This window comes from Telmatherina bonti, assembly GCF_933228915.1.
Source record: "Telmatherina bonti genome assembly, chromosome: 21".
In the NCBI taxonomy this organism is placed as follows: domain Eukaryota; kingdom Metazoa; phylum Chordata; class Actinopteri; order Atheriniformes; family Telmatherinidae; genus Telmatherina; species Telmatherina bonti.
In genome coordinates, this window is record NC_136630.1 from 15180000 (window position 1) to 15195382 (window position 15383).

The following is a 15383-nucleotide window of genomic DNA, read 5'->3' on the forward strand; positions in this document are numbered from 1 at the left end:
AGCATCAGTTGAAGGACAAATAGGTAAAAAGAAAAAAAAAACATGAAACTCCAAAAGCTGCTGGTCATTCTGTAGACATGAAAAAGTTTAGGTTGAGGGAAGAAAATGATTACTCAATTCAAAACAATAATATGTCTGAAAACACTTCAGTTTTTTGTCAGTGCTGATGTGGCTGTACTCCTTTTCAGTGTTTCTGTAGACCTCAGTAATGTAGAGCAGTTCAGGAATGTGCCCTACCTAGTTTCTCCTGTCCGGTTTCACCATCTGTGACTCCGATACTTAAGTTAACACTGCTGTGTTTCAGGGAATTACAGTCTACGTTTGAAGATAAACACGCCTTCTGCTAGCCAGGAAGCTGTCAGAAAGAAAGAGGCTGCGGCTCTGAAAACAAAACGAAAAGAACAATGAACAGCTCGGACTGTACTCTCTGCTAATCCCTTGTACTCAATGAGTTTAGTTGGTTTCCATTTTGACTTTTTTTTGATGTAGCTGGCAGGTTCATCAAAGCAAGAAATCATTTCTGAAATGTTTTTTGCAAGGTGCTAAGAATAGAAAAGGTCACATATGTCACCTCCTTCCAGATCACATAATCGCAGTGTTGACGCATTACTGCTATGCTTTGCTTGTGTATTCAGAGAGAGAATTTACCAAACAATGACCAGTCCAGCTGGTTTCACTCATTCACTGACCATGCACTTCGGTTCTCTGTTCGAGATCTCAACATTAACAGTCCCCCTTCAAGTTCAACTGAATTTAATATTTGTTTACCACATAAGTTTACATATCAGGCTTATGTTATAATAAAAATCTTGTTTTCTGTTATCTTTATCTCTTTCCATTTCTTCATTTATCAGAGCCATATATCGCGAGTGGTAAGTCTCCATAACAAGCATCAGCATGATTTTCAACTTAAGAATCACCCGGACTGCATGCCTTTTGCTCATTAACCCTCTTGGAAAATGGTCTGCGTGTTTGTGTTTATATGTGGTAGCTTAAGGTGAAAGTGTGGGGTGAGTGTGGCAAACTCTGAAACATTTGTGCTGAATTGCTTTGGGCTCCTAATATTTGGTGGTTTGTGTTTGCATGTGCATTGTTGGGCAGAAAGGTGCTCAGTTTAATGCGTATGACCCAATTCCTTCCCACCTGTATGGACAAAACAATGGTTGATTTAGGAGAAACAATGCCACCTACTGGACTAAAACAGCAACAGTTATTTACGTTAGAAGTCTATTTTCTTTAAGAAAACAGCCATTTTCTCTCTTACATGATTTCTCTGAGAAGATAATTTATGTGTATTTACACCATTTTTTATCAAGATTAAAAAAATTTCTGGAAAAAAATAACTGTTTTGATTAGATTTAATTGCATTTGAACATTTTTATTCACCAAGTTTAGAGTTTTTAATAGCTGTTTGTCCTGTAGATTGCATTAAACTTAAGTAAATCAACTTTCTGTTCTTCCCTTGATCTTTAATGTTCCCCAAACACTGGTCATCATAAGAACATATTAATATGTAATGATGATTGTACATCATTGGACCATAAAATCCACATGATAGATGTGAGGCATTTCTGCATCACAGGGAAGAAACATTTGCCATCGGAAGTCTGTAGCAGTGGCTGTCCTGTTGATTTAGTTTATTCCCTGCTTCCTCAGAGCCTCATTTACCAACACCCTGCGCTGTGTCTGCCATCTTTTTAGGGGTAAAACAAATTACATCAACCTCGGCTCTTTCTTGATTAAGCCGGTGCAGCGTGTGATGCGTTATCCGCTGCTTCTGACGGAGCTTCTCGGGGCCACACCAGAGAGCCACCACGACCGACTCCAGCTCACTCAGGCTGTGCAGGCTGTTAAGGAGATTAACGTAAACATCAACGAGTACAAGCGTAGGAAAGACCTTGGTAATTGCCTTCATATTTGAATCCTTGGCTAGTATTAAAAAATCTGACTCAAAAATGATGCCATAATTAAATGTGCTGGTTTTTTTTTTGTTTTATTTTGTTTTTGTTTTTTTTTGTGTGTGTTGGTGTTTGTTCTTTTTTTTTCATCACATCTGGGTTGGCTTTACAGTCTAAAGTTGTCCCTCTGCTGTCCATAGTGGTGAAGTACAGGAAAGGAGATGAAGACACGTTTATTGACAAGATCTCCAAGCTCAGCATGCACTCTATCATTAAAAAATCCAACCGTGTCAGCAGCCACCTCAAGCACCTCACGGGGATTTCACCTCAGGTTTGTTTCTCCTCTAAACTTTTTTTTTTTTTTTTTTTTTTTTTTTTTAATCTATGTGGACTTGAATTGTATGGATGTTTGTCTAAAACATTAAAACATCATCGTTTTCTTTTTTTTTTTCCCAGATCAAAGATGAAGCATTTGATGAGGCTGAAAAGAAATTCAGGCTTCAGGAGAGACTCATCAAGTCTTTCATTAGAGACATTTCCTTGTACTTGCAACATATAAGGGTAGGAACTCATACTTGGAAACCACACACACATAAAACAATGGAACCAGTGTACACTGCCATTTTACTTTCATTGAATTACTTAATCAGAAGAGTTTTGAAGGTTTTGATATTTTGAATTTTTATTTTGTAAAAGTGGTCTTGATTAATTGTTCTTGATGCTTTCTAACACAATTCTTCTTCTTTTTTTTTGGACTTTGGTTGCTTTTCTACTTTTCTTCTCCATCATATATTTAGCCACTCGATACTCATGTATGACTCATTCAAGCAAAAACAAAAGGCATTTTAGATAAGGGATTAACTACTTTTATTCAGAATGAGGAAATTATTGAGCTAATTATTCATAGTGTTATCTGGCCCTTTGCAAAGAGAATTTGTTTTAGTTTGATCCATTAAAAAAGACAGACAAATCATTGTATTTTCACTCACAGTACATGATTAATCTTCAAGAGTTTGTAGTCCAACCACAGCATATCTCAACATATTGTACAGTGTCTTTAAACTATTTTAGAAAATCAGTCAAGTAGAGGACACAAGAATAAATAGAAGACCTTAAAAACTTCCGACAGCAGATTTAAGAGTGATTTTATTCTTTAAAAATCCAGCAAAGATCTGACACAGAACTTGACTGCATGTAGACCTCCAACAAGCTTGGAGAACTGTAACTGAAGACTAGCACAGAAATTACTGGAAAGCTCCTCTGATAGGGTTCAGAGTCAATGTTCTGCCTGATATATTATATTTCCATTTAGTTTGTACGCATTAGAATAAAAGTTATCCTCGCAATATTTTGTAACATTTTCAGATTTCTTTGTTTATCCTATCCTAACCCATTTATATGATTTGTCTGAAAGTTAACACTAAATTGTCTCTTTAGGAATCGGCATCTGTGAAGGTTTTGGCTGCCATTAGTTTTTGTGACATCTACACCGAGCGCAGTATGCCAGATCCTGAACGCTTCCAGAGAGCTCATCGCTCCATCAGCGACAAACAGTTCACACAGTTCGTAAGTCCTCATCCTCTCTGTGGTATCGCTTGCATTGTTATAGCTAATGTAACATAATGCATGACATTACATGATCTGTTCCACTCCTTTCCTGAGCAGAAGGAGCGCACAGAGACCCTGGTCATCAGCCCACTCACACAGCTCCTTCTCATGTTCGCCGGGCCCCACAAACTGATTCAGAAACGCTTCGACAAGCTGCTGGACTACGACAACTGCAAGGAGCGCGCTGATCGACTGAAGGACCGTCGCGTTCAGGACGAGCTGCAGGCGGCACGCAACAACTATGAGGCACTTAATGCCCAACTTCTGGATGAGCTTCCAAAGTTCCACGTAGCTGCAGAGGAGCTTTTCACCGGCTGTGTGAGGGCCTTCGCTCAGGCCCAGAAGGACTTCATGAAGACGACGCTTGGAGAGCTGAGGCCCCTCCTGCAGGTTGTGTGTTTCTGTTGACGGGTCCTGAAATGTGAAATATATGGCTGCATGAAACAGAAAAAGGAAACAAAAATTAGACTAAAATTGTTACTAATTGTCCTTTTCACACGTTTTTTTTTTGTTGTTTTTTTTTCTTTCTTATTAACTGGAGCCTTTTTTTCTTCCTTTTAATCTTTAGTTTTCTAAGAAAATCAGTACAGAAGGAAACTTGATCGCACAGTTTCATGACGAATACAGCCGCTGCCTCCAACTACTTCAGAGCTTCAGCTTCTGCCCAGAAAAGCTGCCTCCTGCCACAAACCCAAAAAAGCCCTTCGAGAAGAAAACTCTGGAGAAGCAGACTTCAAAAAAGCAACTGCAGGGACCAGTAAGTTTAACGGACTTCCTTCTTTATTCTAATTAATAACTCGTTGAAATGAAAGTGTCAGCTTTAATTTAACCTGTGTTATACTCCTCTATTAGCCTAACCACATCACGCAGACGGATGAGCACCGTGCAGGGCTTCTTGTGCGCTATGGTCCTGAGAAACTTTTCCAGGCCGAGAGAAACTTCAATGCTGCCCAGGACCTGGACATTTCTATACAAGAGGGGGATCTTGTGGGTGTAATCAAGCAACAGGATCCCATGGGGAGCAACAACCGCTGGCTGATTGATAATGGAAGTAGGTCATTTCTACTGGACCTCGAAAAAGACAAACACCTCCATTAATTCTTGAATTTAAATCATGTGCTTCTCTTTATTCTCTTGCTCTTGTTTTGCAGCCACAAAGGGATTCGTGTACAGCTCCTTCCTCAAACCCTACAACCCACGCAGGAGCCAATCAGACGTTTCCATTGAGAGTCAGTCATCCAATGAGTCGGGTTATGGCGGCTCCTCCCCTGTTTTCTCCCGACAGAACAGCAACAGCACTCTGACCTTTAATCAGGAGACGGCCACTGTCAGCTTTTCAACATCACAGTCCCAAAGCAATTCATCCCCACGCCCATCGCTGGACTCTGGCTCATCCCGTATGAGTCACCACAGAGACATGCCCAACCCCGACTCTGTCAGCCAGAGCAACTCCATAAACTCCTCTCCCAGAAATCCCTCGAACCGCAGAGACTTTTCAGATCAGTCTCACAGAAATGTTACTTCTCACAGAGACTCAGAGCCGTCCTACAGGCACTCAAGCAGTCACAGAGACTCCTATGATGCCAGTTATGGAAACGGACACAAAGAGACATCAGACTTCTCTGAAACAGACTCTTATTCTTCTCAAAGAAACAGCCGATCGCAACGGTGCGGACAGACAGACAAAAGCTACAGTCCACATCAGTGGAGAAATGGAGACGGCAGCAGCCAGAGGAAGTCTGCTTATACCAGAGAGTTTATAGAATCAGAGCCAGAGCCAGAGCCAGAACCAGAACATGATGATGAGCTGAATGGTCATCAGGTGAGACTGTAAAGGTTGCATTCTGCTTCAAAATATGTTTACTAATATATTGTAAATATATTAGAGTAATAAATATATTTACTCTAAAGTTTATTATATTTGAATATTGATCCATAAGTAGTAGGTGTGTAGACACTCCAGTAAGAGTAAGAACTTTAAAAGTGATATGTCAGTTTTTCATGTTAAACAAAAATAAAAATAACTTTTATGAATTAAAATAAATGCAAACTAGCAATATTAGAATCATTTTTTTTTCTTGTTTATTTTCCCAGATTTACTACGCCCTTTACGCCTTCAACGCCCGCTGTGCTAATGAACTGAGCATCTCAGCCAATCAGCAACTGCGGATACTGAAGTTCCAGGACATGAATGGCAACAGTGAATGGTGGCTGGGGGAAGCAGGAGGTCGACGGGGATATGTGCCTTCCAACTACATACGTAAATCGGAGTATACATAGAGAAATGTCGTGTCAAGGATGATATTTGAACTTTAAGAACGCTTCAAACAGCAATGGAACAATTGAGGATCCCGACACACTGTGACTTATTTTGAACTGTTTTCAGGGAATTTGATGAGTAGCGCTACACTCTCTGCTCCTGAAAGTTAGAGTTATATATTTATAGACTTTTTTTTATTTTTAAAGTGTGTATGTGTGTGTGTGTGTGTGTATATATATATATATATATATATATATATATATATATATATATATATATATATATATATATATATATGAGAACATTATTTTTTACTTACTGGCCTCTTATTTTCAGAACAAACAAGAAAAAAACATGAATTGCCATGAGGACAGTAAATTGCATGTTGAAGAAAACATTTTGGCACATGGGGAGATTGCAATGGGAATGTGCATGTTTGGATTTAAAACTGGCTCTTATAAATCAGCATCAGACTGATCTAAACACTGTTTGACATTTTTTCTGCATGTGTTTTTACACTACCACGATGATACATGTATATGAAGCAAGTTTATACGATGCTGTTCAGATACCAAGGTTTGAGGCACTTAACTGTGGCGGCTGGTTTGAAGTGTCTGACATGCCATGGAGACCTGTTTGGAGTGTTGTCAAATTATTGAGGATTATTTGGCATGAATATAGTTTTATAAGTACTCCTTTGGAACTTTGGTGGCAGGCTGACTACCGTTTTACTGGGCTGACCATAAACATCTTCTTGTAAGGAGAAACAAAGCAGGAGATTGTGGTCTGATTAAACTCCATTCCACATAGTTTGTATGTATACTGAGGGCTATATATTGCTGTATATTGAGAATATGATCTTTTGCCCACTGTAAAATGACCACTGTTTGAATAAAATAGAAAAAAAAAAACAGCTGACTGACCCAGCTTTCTTTTTTTTTTTGTCTGCAATCACAGAAATGGTGCATCATAATGCTTTTTTGAGTTGTTGATCCACCTCACTCTTGGGGAAGACGGGAGAGTTTTACTCTCATGAGCATATTTTTTGTCAATATGCTCACATGGGGATTTGTGTTTGATCGATTATTTCTCCCCTTAATACCAATAGGTGTTGTATTATACAAGCCCAGTTTGAATGCAGTTAAGGTTTTGTGTTAAATGTAAATTAGAAACGATTCAATGATTTGCAACTTCTTTTTTTTACCTATAATCAGCTAAATACAAAGTTCAAAGAGATTAACTTCATTCCTTTTTTTAAATTTATTTATTTATTTACAGTTATTCGGTTTTTATTAGTTTGATGCTTGCAACATTCATTCATTCATTTTCCAAACCACTTATTCCAATTCAGCTGGAGCCTATCCCAGCTGGCTTTGGGCGACAGGCAGGGTACATCCTGGACAGCTCGCCAGTCCATCGCAGGGCCACACACAGAGAGACAAACAACCACTCATGCTCACACTCACTCCTAGGGACAATTTAGAGTGACCAATTAACCTATCATGCATGTCTTTGGATGGTGGGAGGAAGCCGGAGTACCCGGAGAGAACCCACGCATACACGGGGAGAACATGCAAACTCCACACAGAAAGGCCACTGACCAAACCAGCCAAGGATCGAACCAGCGACCTTCTTGCTGTGAGGCCACAGTGCTAGCCACTGCGCCACCGATGCTTGCAACATGTTCCACAAAAGCCAGGAATGGCTTGTTGACCACCATGTAACATCAGCTTTACTTTTCACAGCACTTAAGCATTTGGGAACTGAGAACACTAACTGCTGAAGCACTTTAAGTGTAATTGTTTCCTATTCTTGCTTGGTGTAAAACTTCTGTTGTTTCTGGGGTATCCATTATTGAAGTCTTTTTTCGCTTCATAATGCACCACACATTTTCAATGGGAAACAGGTTTGGACTGCAGGCTGGTCATTCTAGTACCCAACTGAAGTGTTCCTGAGCTCAAGTGACGATATCCTTTCATCATGATGTTTTTTCATGATGATAAAATCCCCAAATTCCTTGTAATTGTATGTAGAGAACTGTTCTTAAAAGGTCGAACTATTTGCTCACTTAGTTGATCACATAGTTGTGAACCCCATCTTTGCTTGTGAGCCTTTCCGTGATGACATATTCTGGCATGGAATATTACAGGCGGCTTTGCCATCTTTTCCCACAATATGACCCACACATTTAGCTGTATTGCTTGTTTCACAAATTCACAGTCTTTACAAGTTGTACCTCATTTTAAGTTTTCCAATCATATGTAGTACAATACCAATTTGTATTATTTTTAAAGGGGAGAAATAACCAATGTAACTCAAGTTTTCTTACTTTTTATCATATAAATATATGCTGCATATGATACAGCATGAATAGATTTTATTTCAAGCTCGGGTAGGTAATCTTGATCAGAACCTTTTTTTTTTTTTTTTTTTACTCCGGGTGAAGTGGATCCTTGTCCTGATAGTCTGTACATTTTTAAATTATGAACAGTAAGAAATATAGTTAGACCCCTCAGTTTACTGTAAATCTGTAAAAACTCTCTCTGACCAATCAAAATGTTCGGGCTGAATTGAAGAAGTCCATTTTTTTGTATTTCGTAAGCTTCTTCACGACTGAGAAAATGCAGGAAGGATTTCCAGACCCGGCTTCATTTATTTGCTCTTCCCACTAAACAGCCGAGAAAGAGAAAATTGTTGATGCGAACTAGAAAAACACTTGGAGAGTGAAAACCTCAGCCAAACGGTGATCCGAATCACCACCTAAATTAAACCTGTTCTTCCTTTTTACATTTCTAACAACTCGTAGAATTTAATTAAAATCCGTCCATAACTTTTTGACTTATCTTGAACAGAAATAGATAAATGTTGGTAAAAACATAACCTCCTTGGCGGAAGTAAGAAAAAACCTTGGATCATGCAACGAGCAAAACCAGAGGGGGGGGAGCCAAGAAAAGGTGCCACTTTCAGATCTTGCTAGCTCCCCAACAAATATCTACCCCAGCTTTAAGGATTTGTCAACATTACTAAAACAATTCTAAAGATGCTCCAGAGTTTAAGTAACAACCTCTACTGAGCAGCTCTTTTCCACCCATTTTGTAAATAATCCTGCTAAATATTCGGTCCAGATCACTACCAAAATTAAATGCAGTGAACCAACAAGACACAACAAGGCTCTATAACACAATACAAATAATTTGAGACACTGATTATTGTTTTAATGGAGGAGGATTTGGCTTTTCTGTTTGTTAGCAGTATCTTAGTAGATTTGGCTAAAGACGATGTCCCTGCTGCTGTGAAAACAGGCAAGCTGTTTAGTCTCAAATAGACTTAAAAAAAAAAAAAAAAGAATCAACCTAGACCATCTGAATATAAGGAAAAATAATAATCGAATCAAAAAATATAATAAGGTAACATGCGGTTTACAATAAAAACTAGAAAGAGCTGACTTCCCTCACAATTGTTTGGTTTGTAGACTGTAAAGCAGATGTCAATATATATATATATATATATATATATATATATATATATATATATATATATATATATATATATATATATATATGTATATATTTATTTATGTATATATTTATTTATGTATATATATATATATATATATATATATATATATATATATATATGTATATATTTATTTATGTATATATATATATATATATATATATATATATATATATATATATATATATATATATATATATATATATATATATATATATATATAACTTCATTATTCCAACACTGCAGGGTGACTCAGGTGGTCCATTGGTGTGTGAGCAGAATGGTACACACTACATCACTGGTGTGGTGAGCTGGGGGGACGGCTGTGGTCAGAGGAACAAGCCTGGCGTCTATGCCAATGTTCACACATTCCTCAACTGGATCAAAAGCAAGATTAACTGAATATTAAAGTGTGTGTTTTTTTAAAATTATTTTTCTTGCTTTACATATCTCAATTCATGTGGGAAGCAACTAAATTTGCCCTTTAAAATAAAAATTTGATTAACAATAAATTCAAGCATCCATTCCTTGCAAATTTATGTTAAGAAATGCTCTTTTTAAACAGTTGGTCAATTTGCTCACGCAGTTATGAACAAAGTTGTGAACCTCGCCCCATGTTTACATGTGAATGACAGACTTTCAGGTATTCTCTTTTTATACCTAAACATGGCACTTACCTATTTCCAATTAAACCTGTGGAATGTTCCATAAAGGGGTTTTTGGGCATGCTTGATTTTCCTAGTCCTTTGTTGCCTGTTTCTCAGCTTTTTATGAACATGTTACAGGAATCAACTTCAATATGAGTGCATAATTACAAAAAATAAATTTGATCAGTTTGAACATAAAATGTTTTGCTTTTGTGGTGTATTCAGTTTAGTAGGTTAATAATTATTAGAAAATCACTGTCTTCTGTTTTTATTTACATTATACACAATAGCTGCAGTTCCATTACATTTTTTTTTTTCAAAATAAAAGTCCTAAAAAAGTTTCGACAAACAACAATTGCAATTTGCAGGTTTTTCAATTGAACAGTGTTTTGCACATTAGCCTCAAGTCTCGTATAATCTTGTGAGACGAACAAGATTTTATGAGAATTGCGGCTTATGCAAGGTCACTACGTAGCATTATTTTGGGGTTTTCTATTTGAATAGAATTGGCTTTTCTAAGTTTTTCTCCCTCATTTTCTTTTCCAAAATTCTGGAATTTGCTGATTGTTCCACACTGCATGAGCTTTACTGGAAATGAACTGGTCATGACCCGCCACGTCACATCTGACGACTTGTAAATGCATAGAGTATTTCCATTACAGTTTTGCAATATCTTTCTATATTGAAACGTTTTTTCAAAAAACACCTCAAAAAAACTTTTTAGCTATATTTGAGAATTTTTTTTTAAATGTAGGGGTTTTCATTAGTGTTTGTTTTTTTAATTTTCTTAATATTTAGTTTTTGCGCAGTTCTATGTGTCATAGAAATGAGTGTTGAATTTTAGGAGATTAAATGCCCACTCAGAAAGTGCGTTAGTAAAGCATATGGATGAAATCAAAGCAGACTATCAGCTTCACAAACCTAGAAGACGTCAGAGATCAAACCTTCTATCATATGTCACCCCAGTAAGAGATGAGGGACCCGGATTGGATGATTAACATAGATTTATTACAATATGGTCAAAATAAAAAAAGTTTTCCATCTCACAGAAACAGGGTATATTTATCATACTTTATCTGACTTGAATTACCCTTCTAGAAAAACATTTTCTACATCAAAGGCACTTACAGTTGCTGTTTAATTGGAATTGGGGTTGTATACATTTTGAAACCCTGATGGGTAAATATTACAACAAGTTTTAACTTCTAAGGATTATTCATTTATGGAATTAGAAAAAGGAATTTTGTCCCAAAATGATTAGCCAAAATATTCTGTCAGTATTCACGCTTAAGATTCAAGTGTTGTCAGGTGTGTGCCAGTTATAGATTTATGGCTGACACGTGATTGGCACCTAATTACCAGGCTTATCATGATGAGATTAAAGAGCCTTTGGTGATTCCATATCTCATAAATATGGAACCTAACTGGATTTTTTCTGGCTGACAATGCTCTTTCCCAGAGAGCTAGGTTAATCAGACTACCTCCAGAGTTCACAGCAGGTCTACCTCCAGACCTGCTGTGAATCCAGGCATCAGCCTAGTTGAATCATGCTTTGTGGGATCATGCTTTGTTCATGTTGAGCATTCCAGAGTGACCAACACAACTATGTTGGTTGACCTTCAACAGCTTCTGGTTAAGGAAATGGAATGCCATCCCACAGCTAAATGTGGCCAGAATGAGGAGGCACCAAGCTGTTTGGCTGTGTATGGATCTTCCAAATACTATTGAGGTCACTGACAGTATTATATCACTAAACTGTGAAAATTTGCCAGTATGTGTTTTTTTTTGTCCCTCTTATTACTTTAGTAAACTGGTGGATTGCATGATGGCAATTGACCAGTCAGTCAGTAATTTTCTGAACCGCTTAGTCCAATTAAGAGTCATAGGAAGCTGAAGCATATCCCAGCAATCATTGGGCGAGAGACAGGGTACCCCCTGGATAAGTTGCCAGTCCATCGCAGGGTTCAATCCACCAAACAAACAAACAAAAAAAATAGTGAATAGCAAGGGAAAATTGCAGGGAACTGTAGCACATTTTCTTGCAAACAACCCAAATGTTTAGCTATATTACTCATGCCACATATCACAATCCTTACAAGTTATACAACATTTGAAAAGGTGACAAATCAGGCTTTCTAATGACGTATAGTACATTTGTTTGTGTTACTTAAGGGGAGAAATAATCAACCAGACCCAACTTTCTTTACTTTTTGTGTCAAGTTAATATACTGAATATCAAATTTTCTCCTCAATATCAAACCTTTCGCCTTCAGTTAAAGATTTGCCAACATAAGTAAACAAAATAATTAAGAAAGCTTCAGAATTATCTACAAAACCCAAAAAAGCACTCAGAAAGAACAGACCTCTGCCAAGCAGCTCATTTCCACACATATTCTCAAGAATCCTGATAATTCCTGTCATGATGTAGAGATTTTGTGTGGTCTTTAGTTCTGGTTCCTAAGGCATTTCCAGGCCAGCCGAGAGATATAATCTCACCAGCATGTCTTGGGTCTTCCCTGAGGTCTCGTGACGCAGGGACATGCCTGGAACACCTCACCAGGGAGGTTTCTAGGAGGCATCCGGAATGGATACCTCAACTGGCTTTTCTCGATGCAGAGCATTAGTGGCTCTACTCTGAGCCACTTCTGGATGATCGAGCTTCTCATCCTACATCCAAGAGAGAGCCTGACCACCCGGGGCTGCACGGTGGAACAGTGGTTAGCACTGTGGCCTCATAGCAAGAAGGTCACTGGTTTGATCCTTGGCTGGGGAGGGGTTTGGTCAGTGGCCTTTCTGTGTGGAGTTTGCATGTTCTCCCTGTGTATGTGTGGGTTCTCTCTGGGTACTCCGGCTTCCTCCCACCATCCAAAGACATGCATGTTAGGTTAATTGGTTACTCTAAATTGCCCATAGGAGTGAGTGTGTGTGGTTGTTTGTCTCTGTGTGGCCCTGCGATTGACTGGCGAGCTGTCCAGGGTGTACCCTGCCTTTGCCCAAAAGCCAGCTGGGATAGGCTCCAGCTTCCCTGCGACCCTGAATGGATTAAGCGATTCAGAAAATGAATGAATGATGAATGAATGAATGAGCCTGGCCACCCAGCGGAGGAAACTCATTTCATCCACCTGTATGTGCAACCTCATTCTCATGATGCTGACAACCCGCAGCTTATGGCCAAAGGTGAGGGTAGGAACACAGATCAACCGGTAAATCGAGAGCTTTGCCTTCTGGCTTAGCTCCTTGTTCACCACAACTGCCAGTGCAGAGTCCGCATTACTGCAAATGCTGCACTGATCCGTCTGTCGATCTCACAGTCCATCCTTCCCTCACTCGTGAACAACACCCGGAGATATTTGAGCTCCTCCACTTGGGGCAGGACCTAACTCCCAGGGACCCGGGGAAGACAATCCACCGTATTCCAGCTTAGAACCATGGTCTCGGATTTGGAGGTGCTGATTCTCATCCCAGCTGCTTCACACTCAGTTGTGAATCATTAAGGTGAACATGAAGCCAGCTGGACCATTTCATCTGCAAAAAGCAGAGACCCAGTCCTGAGGTCACCAAACCGGATCGCAACACCTTTGCTGTGCCTAGTAATTCTGTCGTTAAAAGTTATGAGCAGAATTGGTGATGAAGGGCAGCTTTGGCAGAGTCCAACCCTTACTGAAAAAGAATCTAACCTACTGCCGACTATGGAGATCAAGCTCTGACACCTGTCATACAAGAACCAGACAGCTCATACTAGGGGGTCCGGAACCCCATACGCCCAGAGTACCCTCTACAGGAGTCCCCAGGGGACATGGTCAAGCACCTTCTCTAAGTCCACAAAGCACATGTGGACTGGTTGGACAAACGTCAATGCCCCCCCAGGATTAAACCTGCACTGCTTCTCCTCAATCCGATATTTGACTGTCTGATGGAATCTCCTCTCCAGAACCCAGTATGTTTAGGTGTCAGAGACTGCAATGATGATGACGACCAAGGGGATAAATGTTCTCTTGCCCCGAAGTGGGTAACAAGGGCCCTATTCTGGAGCCAGACCTGCGGGTGGGGCACGAGTGTGTGTGTGTGTGTCTGGTGGCCAGGCCTGTGGGGCTCAGTTGGGGTCAGCCCAAAAGAGTTACACAGGCCCCTCCTCCAGTGGGATCATCACTTGTGGGAGGGGCTGTAGGGGTTTGGGTGCAAAGTGAGCTGGGCAGCAGCAAGAGGTGAGGACCCTGGCCATCCAAACCTCATCTACAGAAACTGGCTCTTGGGATGTGGAACGTCCTCTCTGGTGGGGAGGGAGTCAGAGCTTGTGTGTGAGGTTGAGTGGTTTCCTCTAGACATAGTTGGACTCACTTCAATGCATGGCTTGGGCTCTGGAACCAGTTCATTCGAGAGGAACTGGACATTGTTCTACTCTGGAGTTGCTCCTGGTGAGAGGAGCCGAGCGGGTGTAGGCATTCTCATGGCTCTCTAGCTTGGTGTCTTTACATTGGGGTGTGCCCCATTGGACGAAAGGGTAGCATTCCTCTGCCTTTAGGTTGGGGTATGGATCCTGATTGTTGTTTGTGCTTTTGCACCAAACAGCAGTTCAGAGTACCTGTAATGGGCTACATTACAAGATCTTAAGATTCCCAGCTGCAGGAACACATTGAGAAGGACAAATGTGAGTTAAAACTAAAAGTCTTTATTTTTTTATTAACACTTAAAAAAAATTGCAGTAGTTTCATAAGAACAAATGACCGACTACAACAATGTCTGAACAAGCCTTAGGTGAGGCAACCACCTTCAATGTGCAGGTTTTCCAGCTACCAGTCCAAGCCAACATACACGCCGCGTTTTCCTCGGTGCCCTGCCAGTCAGGAGAGGCCCCAATATGCTCCACGGTCTGATCACAAAGCCTGGTGCCAGGACCTCTGCTGCCTGCTGCAGGTGATCCTCCCTTCCAATGGAGGAATAATGAGCATTGATAAAATGCAAGATCTATTGCGATCCGACCGGGGAAGCGGCCATTGCCAAGCCAGGAAGATCCACCTGAGAAGAAAGCGCATGTCCAGCCATTCTTCCCAGGACAGCTGCAACAGCCACAAGCCTAAACAGCATTCACCTAAATCCATTGTCCTCCAGACAGGTGTCTGGTGTTCCATTCTCTAATGAGTGGGAGGATCAACCAGTTATTGCAATCAGATGCAATGAGATCCAGGTGAGTCTATCTGCAGTCAAACATCTCTGTTCTCAGATCCTGGTAACTCAGTCCAATACCATACAAACACAATGAATATACTCAAAAAAAATTTTAATCAATTCATGGCACACAAAATATAGAATTAGCTGATCATATAAACACCAAGAACATTGTTCTGCATCCTGTGACATACCCACCCTATCTGGAGTCCTTGGAGGGAGTATTGGAGGGGGCTCCCTCTTGGGACTCCCTTCTTCTGCTGGGGGACTTCAATGCTCACGCGGGCA

The 15383-nt window shown here is 39.9% G+C and overlaps 1 protein-coding gene across 1 annotated transcript in view; it reads left to right on the forward strand.

The window, feature by feature from the left end:
- dnmbp (dynamin binding protein) overlaps positions 1-5908 on the forward strand; it is a 44491-nt gene extending 38583 nt beyond the window's left edge. Inside the window, exons 8-17 of the mRNA XM_079261514.1 lie at positions 855-872; positions 1702-1901; positions 2099-2229; positions 2355-2459; positions 3336-3464; positions 3564-3896; positions 4075-4263; positions 4359-4557; positions 4658-5328; positions 5601-5908. Coding sequence (XP_079117640.1) covers positions 855-872; positions 1702-1901; positions 2099-2229; positions 2355-2459; positions 3336-3464; positions 3564-3896; positions 4075-4263; positions 4359-4557; positions 4658-5328; positions 5601-5786 — 2161 coding nt within the window. The 3' untranslated portion in view covers positions 5787-5908. The remainder of the gene's footprint in view (positions 1-854; positions 873-1701; positions 1902-2098; positions 2230-2354; positions 2460-3335; positions 3465-3563; positions 3897-4074; positions 4264-4358; positions 4558-4657; positions 5329-5600) is intronic.
- Positions 5909-15383: the final 9475 nt, after the last annotated feature.